Source organism: Haplochromis burtoni, unplaced genomic scaffold (genome assembly GCF_018398535.1).
Source record: "Haplochromis burtoni strain Fernald_Lab_line unplaced genomic scaffold, NCSU_Asbu1 Contig_9, whole genome shotgun sequence".
In the NCBI taxonomy this organism is placed as follows: domain Eukaryota; kingdom Metazoa; phylum Chordata; class Actinopteri; order Cichliformes; family Cichlidae; genus Haplochromis; species Haplochromis burtoni.
The window spans coordinates 2301559-2310559 of NW_024582370.1; the positions used below are offsets into that span (position 1 = coordinate 2301559).

At 42.5% G+C, this 9001-nt stretch overlaps 1 protein-coding gene across 1 annotated transcript in view; it reads right to left on the reverse strand.

Annotated features, from left to right (window-relative positions):
* Positions 1 to 8086, reverse strand: part of acvr1ba (activin A receptor type 1Ba) — a 13842-nt gene extending 5756 nt beyond the window's left edge. The window contains exon 1 of the mRNA XM_005914754.3: positions 7872 to 8086. Within this exon, the coding sequence (XP_005914816.1) occupies positions 7872 to 7935 (64 nt within the window). The 5' untranslated portion in view covers positions 7936 to 8086. The remainder of the gene's footprint in view (positions 1 to 7871) is intronic.
* Between the last annotated feature and the right edge of the window lie 915 nt (positions 8087 to 9001).

Sequence of the window (9001 nt, forward strand, 5' to 3'; positions counted from 1 at the left end):
GGGAAAGTGACAGGAACTCAATGCTGAGTGTGTCCAAATTTCACTCAAGTTCGCATGCAGATGGAATTTCCTGCAGATTACACAGAGGTAAAGCAGGCTGGGCCTGATAAAAAGAGAAAAACAAGCCCTGTGCCACATCAGGCTAGTGCGTGGTAAATAGTTTAACAAAATAAAACCGATGACAGGAGTCATGGCTGTAGGTTTAAAATGCAGGATGACACATTACTTCCATCAACATTCAGACAACCTGAAACACCTCTTTCCACCAGGACCATCTCTCCTTCACGTCTGCCGTTTATGGCTTTTCAGTAAAGCATATCAAATTTTTACCAAGTGAATCCAGACAAGAGTCTTTTTCATCAATACGTTCTCAAAAGCAAGAGCAGCATTTAAAAGGAAATACACACGCAGCACATTTTAAGACAAAGCGCCTCCTCACCACACTTAGGATTGTAAACCGAATCGCCTCACAAAACTCAAATTGAAGGCTATAAAAGTTTTTTTCATGACAAACATATTGCACCAATACACGATAATGAGCTAACAGGAGTGATCTGACAAGAACACGGTGATCTGAAATGAAAAGGCACATTCATCACTGGAGAGTCTGTGTGTGGTAAGACAGATGGCACACAGACACAGACAGAAGCTCAGGAAGGAAACCAAACATGGCTGAAAACACACACATTTGCTTCTCAACTCTACCATGGATGGTTTGCGGCCTACCAAGAGTTTGGTTTGTGGGAAGTCCTCCCTTTCATTTAGGGCTACCTCATGACTATACCATGTGTAGCCCGCTTCCACGCTGAGAAGCAAAAACATTATGTGTGTTCAGCACAGCAAAAACATGAGAGGATATTTATTATTAACTTGATGGTGATTGATTCACAAGTTTAGATAAAATGATCTGATGTTTCATTACTGACTAATGCTTTTATCTAAATGAAAACATCCTGTAAGTTGAACGCCCTGTGACTACAATGTATAACATTTATGCAATCAGCAAACAGGCTTAGGCGATATAAAAATCTGTCCACCAGCCGTAAGGGGTCCTGCTGGTGACTGTGTAATATTTATCGATATGTGCATGACGAAAAAAAACAAAAAAACAAGCAGACCAACCCCCCCCAAATAAAAGTCATGAGCAGAAAGCCCGAGATGAAGCAATTAGGCGGAGGACATTTCTCTCACATCCTGATAATAATGAACAAGCTGCTGGGAAAAGCACGCGTCACTAAACCATACGGGCACACGTACAGTTATTGATTTAGTTTTCAAATATAATTTATACCAACTGGACAGCAAACATTAAAACACACTCAAATGTCACCTCTGCTTTCTGAAAAACTGAAAGAGGGACACGAATGTGCAAAATATGGGCCGACTCAACTCATTAGCACAAGCTTTGAAACCTGCTTTACAGGTTCTTTATCTGCCAAGTTAGATCCTCATGGAGGCAGACCACCAAAATAGAATAGTAAAAAATTGGCCTTCAAATTCACTCCAAAAGAACAAACTGCTCAAGAATTCAGCCAACGCTCACCCGCCAATATATTCATCTAACTGCTAAATCACAGCCCCAAACAAAACTTTGCAAAAGATGGCACGAGGTAGCGGTTAAAAAAAACAAAACAAACAACAACAACAACAACAACAACAACAACAACAAAAAACCATCCAAAAAACCGAGATGAACATCAGGCAATATGGAGTTCTGCTACTTAACTAATTCAAACAAAAAACATTTATCCCAATGCTGTGTTGTTTACACAGCGCTCTGCATATCTCAATAGATTCAGAGCCAAAGTGTTACAAAGCCAGACTTGCAGGAATATTACCGAGCCTAAATACACTTGGATCTGAGGAAAAGGCCGTGTGTGTGAAGTTTGAGTGAACTCTGCTCTTGTATCCACATAATTGGTGGTCTTTACACTGGTCCTTTGTGTGGAGATTAAGGCGACATGAGGAGGGATTGGACTGGCCCTACATGAACAAAGACTGGAGTGGGGGGTGTGCACTTTTGCGTGGGGGGATGGGTGGCATACAGGGGACAGCAGAGTGGGGTTACCAGTAACAACCCCGATGTTTGGGGGAGCTGCTCTGGGCCAGACAGGATGGGGGTTGGTCCCCATTTGGGAAGGACAATACAGAGGGGGAGGCGGCAAACAGGGCCCCCCAGCTGCGATTGAGGTCTGCCCAAGTGACCAGCTGCGACTGTCATTAAAACCCAGTCTAGACTTTAACTTATGGGAGGGAGCAGAAAAGGGAACGCATGACAAAAACAGGGAGAGCAGAGCCTAAACGCAATCCCTTCGAGCCGTTAGTACGGAGTTCCAATCATTCCGTTCGTGTTGAGACAGGAAATGGAAAACACAGTCAGGAAAACATTATTAAAACTTTGTTGCCATAAACAGCGTTGCCTTAATTTGGTGGTCCTATGAACCTAACGAAATAAAACACAGAACAGCCCCATTCCACAGAAATTTACCCATAAACCACGATGACAGCGTTCAGCAGATGCATGCGCCGTTCAGACCGACTTGGTGGAAACAACGCTCTCAAAACACGACTGAAGTTCTGTGTACGATAACATAAAGAAAATACTGTAAATGTGCTTGGCGCAGGGCGGCAGGTTACACAAACACTGTGGGTTTCTGGGGGCTCAGACAGACAATCAGCACGTGTGCGTGCATGGGGAGGGGGGAACCATTACCAAAATGCACTGGCTGAAATTAGATCCATACAGATACCAGACTGAGAGCTGATCAAGACAAGCAGACGCCACCAGACAGTGTGAGTGCAACACACATACACAGGCTAACATACACATGCACACACCACAACTGTGTCCTAATCAATGCTAGGGGAAGGAGGAAAGTCATTACCTTTGTCTGCATCTCAGGGTCAGATTACTGATCTGATTCTAAAGTGAAGTCTCTGGGGCCGAGGCTGCTTCTACCATGTCTACCAACCACCAGCCTGAGGCTACATCCCTTCCTGTCTTGTCTGTTGTTCTGGTCGAGTTCAAAAGCACACGAGTGTGAGCACAGGTTCACTTTGGATTTGTTGCAGACACTTGTGCTCAGATTCTCAAACTGATTTCTAAAATATACCGTGGTAATATGAGTCAGTGCCATTTGAAGCTGCTTGAAAACAATCCTGGATGTTTGCAGAAGTGTCGTTTTTTTCCCCTCTTCGGTTACAATTATTTGTTAAACACAAACACTGTTTTCTTACAGACCAACAACTCTGAAAACTGGCACCAAATACACTGCAGACACTTACACACTTATTTTTAGTTTGCTTGTGTTTAGCCTTGATGTCAAGTTCTTCCTGTCAAAAGGGGAGTTTTGTCCTGTCCGACCATTGCCACGTGTCTGATCATAAAGGGCAGTTTCATTGTCCAAGCTTTTTTTTTTTTTATCCCCCTGGGGGATTTTTGTAGGGTTTCACCTTAAAATATTAAGCACCTTGAGGTAAACTCTTGTTGTGATCTGGTGTTACATAAATAAAACTGAAGTGACGCACTGAAAACTAAAGCTAATTTCCAAAACTCCTTGATTCTGCTGTAATTTGTATTTTCATTGCATAAATAACTGAGAAGAATGATCAGAATGACAATATATACATAGCACAACATATATATAGAAATTTCACATATGGCAAAAATATTAATTTTAGTTATGTCACTCTTTTCATTGTGAAAAAAGACAGATTAAGTTATTTTGCAGATAATCCTTAAGCTAATAATATTGTGAAACCAAAATAAAAACAGCCCAGACAAAATGCAACGTTGATCCGAGAACACCACAAGGATTTGGCATAAATCCAGCAGTTACCTTTAAAGCTCAAAAAAAGCAACTACTTTGCATATTCACACACTTACTCATAACAAATTTGGGCTCTGTTTAAGCTACCAACACTATCTGAGCCCAGGAGAGGGTTAAATGGTATTTGAAGAGCTAGTTAGATAAGGCACTCTCACTGGATTCCAAAAGCAAAAGTTTTACCCTGGATCACACCAATCAAAGTAAATCATTGTCACGGAAGTATTAGAGAAAACTTGACAAGTAGACTGCATACCTTCTAGCAGAAAATTACAAGGCAGTGCGGGTCTGATCTAAATTCCAACAGCAGTCAGAAAAAACAAAAAAGAAAAACAAATCAAAGAGACATGCAATGGAGGAAGCTGTCGAGTTTAGCTCTATAGACATAAATTAATGTAACTATCAAGTCTGTGGAAGCACGGTGAGAAATCACAGATCTTATGTCTGTGTATGCTTAAGATACGCCACAGAAACAAATGCAGGTTCATGAACAATATGCAAAAACTCTTTAAACAAAGACAAGTACTTTAGAGTAAATTGAAGAGAAGAGGACAGGCAAGAAGTTGGCTGGCTCTAAAGTGATAGTAATTTCTTGCGGTCTAGCATCAGTAATGGAGGAGCCGGGTCAGTCCGGGGCTATGCCGTCTGCTGTAGCAATTAGGGCTCTCTGCCTCCGGGCCAAAGGAGGTCATTAACAACACTGGTCATTATGGAAGGAAAACTAGACCACCCCGGACCTAACCTGACCCCGACTGGCTCAGTGCCACATTATGGAAATTGTTAGTAAACACAAATTGCAAAGGAGGTGGTGTCTGAGCCAGGAAGCAACCAGAAATTTTATACAGAGGATGTGATGCAACTTCATTTGATCACGACATAGCTGCAGGGATCTGGCAGACAATACAACTTATCTAGAACAGGTTTAAACAACTGCTACACACTGAGGGAGAAGGAACCCCCGCCCCTTTAAAACACGTTCTACTTTTCAAACTCACCTCCCCTGTCCACACCGTCTTCTCCTTACGGGCTTACACCTTGGAACCTATAAAGTTTCAACCTCTCTGTACATTCTCCCTGCTCTGATCTAATGGGCAGGTATACGCATGTTCCAAACTGACTAGCTCACACAGCCACCACCTGAACTCTTTCACATCAAATTTGACATTACACAAGCACCTGCACCGTTTACCCCTGTAGAGTGAGTTCCCTGTTCAAACTGAAAGGAAGGCATGTTTTAGTTTCAAGCCACAACCACACGCCACAGACACGCAACATTATCCATTAATCTGAGTGCACCTGAACAGGTCTACCTTACATCTTAATGAGCACTATGGCCTTTTTCCATAAAAGCAGCAGACCGACAACACTCTACTATCTAATTCTGAAACCTATATACTTGCATAAATGTATAGGCATGCGTGCAATTACAATGTGTTGATGTAAGCCACTGTGAATCATGCCGTTGCCTGCTGTGCATCTCAATTGCTCATAATGAGAAGGGGGGAAAGAATCCTTCTGAATACACTCATGTTCGGTCACTATGTTGCAGTCAGAAAACTCTGATCTAATGCATTCTGTTATTCACACATAGGCCACTAATGTTCATTTATTTATTTAACACATTCAATGTGTTAAATAAATGATGGGAAGAACATTATACGCTCTATTTGCCTCCTATTGGATATCATACCTCACTAGATGCATGATATCCAAATCTCACATGTATGTGGTTCTATCCATCAACGTTGTATGTGTAAAATAAATGAAGAAACATTAATAAGCCATGTCTGAATGGCAGAAGGCGGTCATTTTACCAGAAAGACAGCAGGGTTATGCATCCATGACTAAAGAGTGGAAAAGAGGCACATCAGGAAACGACAATAGTCTGGCAGGCCTGGTGATTGTATGTTGAAGAGCTTCCAAAGGTGAGTTCAGAGGTCAAGAGATAGCAGGAGCTCATCTATCCAATGGCCTTCCTCTAACCTAGAGATAAAAAATTAAAAAAAAAAAACCCAACCCAAACTAAAGCTTTCTTCACCACCCTGTTAGAAGTAAGTGAATGAAAGCAGAAACGGGACCACAGACAACAAAGTACAGATTAAATTCTGACAAAGCAGCAGGCTTTTATATAAGCGAGATGGAGAATGTAGAGAGAAGGGGAGGGACGCGCCCTACCTAGCGGCACTGTGGTTGACAGTGCCCATATCACATTGCTACTTTGTTCAATTCACCCAGTCGGACTGCGTCACGTAGACATGTAATGCCCATAACACCAGTGACTCCTAATCCTCGTGAAGTCAACAACACGTGACAGATTCAAACCTGTGAGTAAAGCATATTCTCACAAAAACATACTCGCGCAGGCCTGGAATCTGCTCCAGCGAAGCAGCTTTCAGGTTTGTCTGGTTTCAGCCTGTGCATGGTGTAAGCCATTACATAGGGAGAAAGCAGCTCATGATAGACTCGTGGCCCCCCTTGCATGACAAACCCTGCCAGATGGACAGACCCATTATCACTGTGTGTGTCTGCACCGGTCACAGACCCACCCTCAACTCTCCCCCTTCACACATCTCTGTTAATGTTGGTGTAACCCAGGCAAACAAACTGGCCACTCAGGTGTGACAATTTTCCCAGCATGCCTTGAACTGATCAACCTTAGTGTACTGCGCCCTTATCTAAACTTGTGGGGGAGGAACAGTTTTTATGATTCTCGGAAGGATGACTCAATTGTTTAGCACAGTACACTTTAATGGATAACAAATGAAGCAAAGATAATTTTTTCCCCCTGGCACACGGATCATTTTAACAATAAGTGTATCCAGTGAGTGGCAAGTTGAAACAAAGGTGCAAAACTCAAAGGAAGAGAACGGAGTTTTTCATAAAACAAGACATGCTTGTGTCTAACCTACTGAAGCATAATGAAAGTGAAGGGACGTTTGGAGCAAACTTAAAGGTCAGTAGAGCTGAGGGGCCAAACGCTCTGTGCTTTGGCAGAATATCTGGTGATATACTGTGTGTGCTGTTACATATAGTGATATATTGTGATGTGGTGCTGTTGTGTGAAGCTGGGCATCAGCTGCTCCAGCAGATGGGGAGGAATCGGACTGAAGAAGGACCATAACTGGCGCCTCAAAAGACCCCACTTGCCACATTTCCATCACAATGAACCCAGACTTCAACTCTGACTTCTGTCTGGGATGGCTGAATGTACGGCTGCTGTCGCCCTATGCCAGCATTCACTTTCTGCTGTGCAGGAAGGAAAGGGGGGGGTGGGGGTCCACTAAGCACCCTTTTCACTCTTTACAAATGGAAAGCGATGGCAGAGCTGCCAGTGTTTACCCTCAGAAAACACATTTCATGCACAAAGTAGGTTAGGCCTTCATTCAGAGGCTCCTTTCTGCTCCTTCCAGCGTGGAAACCAGTCCTCACAACATGTGACGAAACTGTAACTGACCACATTACGCAAATTCAACCAGCCAGCTATCATTATACGACGTCCCCAAGCAAAACAGCGATAAGCAGTCACAAGCCAAAAAGACACTATTTTGTAAATAAGTTAGCATAACAGCCACACAAGAGATTAACCTCAGCATCAACAGCACCATGTAGACCACTATTCCTAGCTTGGGGTGTTCGTACAGAATAATAAAATCATATTTATATCAGTTTTGTATCCATTTAATAACACAGATTTATCAACATTATTTAACTTTAGCTAGCAGACGTTAGCTGGCGCTTCGGAACAGACAGCCCCACCATGTTGTTGTTGTGGTGGTGGTTGTTGTTGGTTTCGCTACTCGTGTTCAACAACAGCTCAATTGAATTTGTCAGCGGATAAAAGCCAAAAATATCGATAAATCATCAAACACGGCACGGCAGCCGGTTCGACCAAACAGCAGCCGTGGTTTTGAGGTCGACGCTAGCAAGACACGGCTAGCCAAATCCGCGATAGAGAGCGCCATGACGATTAGCGACAACAGGCGATGCCCAGTCCAGGAAAACACATCGAGACAAAAGCCGGAGAGGTGCTCGGATGAAACTTACCATTACCGACGGCCACCAGCCCGAGCAGGGCCAGCAGCGTTGGGGCAATTTGTTTTAGAGCCATTTCTTCACAACTCCCATCTCTCCCGCGATGAAATGCGTCGTAAGTGTGTCGTTATCAACACGACCAGACCTGAAACACAACCACAGTCCAACCGCACACCACCACCGCCAGATACTAGCCAGCCTGCCTGCCAGCCGAGTGACGTGTTTAAAGGGGTGTGTACGTGCGAGTTTAAAGGGGAGGGCTGAGGGCTGCACGTCCCCTTCTGCCCCTGAGGTCAGGGCTGTGTGGTAAATAAAGCGGTGGGCGAATTGCCTTCTTCCAGTTTCACATCATCTAAAGAGCAGGAGTGATCACTGTGTGTGTTATTTATGATAAATTAAAAGTGCTTTTGGAAATTAGGTGCCTGGATAATATTCTAATGATTGATGTTAAAATGATCTGGGATATATTAAGTCAAATCTTCACTATCCAGTAATGGCTGATTGCAGTGTGTTTTTCATGATTATATATAATACCAAAAGAGCCTTGTGAGCTCAGTTCTTAGCTAACATTGTGCATTTGATGGTTTGTCTGCTAAAAATGTATGACCACGCTCAGGTGCTGCTTTCACTGAAATCAATCTGTTTTCTTTCTGTGAATTTTTATGTCTCAGTTCACTTTTTCCAAATATATTTATTTTCAAGCAAGTTTCTTTTTTTTAATGAGCTCTGTGTATTATGTAACATGAAAGAAAACAACAAGTGAACAAACTGAGTGTAACTGGCAATGTTTATCATTTCTGAAAATGAAAAATAATGTTTGTGTGTATGTCTGTGAAATGTGACTAAATGTGTTGCCACAACTGGCTTTAATGTGTGTAAACAAAGTGCATCTAGGGCTCTATAATTTATTTATTTATTTTTATGCATGTGTTTCAGCTGCAGGATGAATTAATCTTCAGCAAATATGCTGTGCAGATTGCGTTTATTACTCATAGCTGTACTTTTGGTGAACAAAAATCTCGTTAAGGATCTAACTGGGTCAAACTGCTTTTCATTAGAATTATTGCTCAACACTTAAATTCATCAGCAGATAAAACAAACATGAAACAAAATAACACCTTTTTCATGTTGATTGCTTAAAA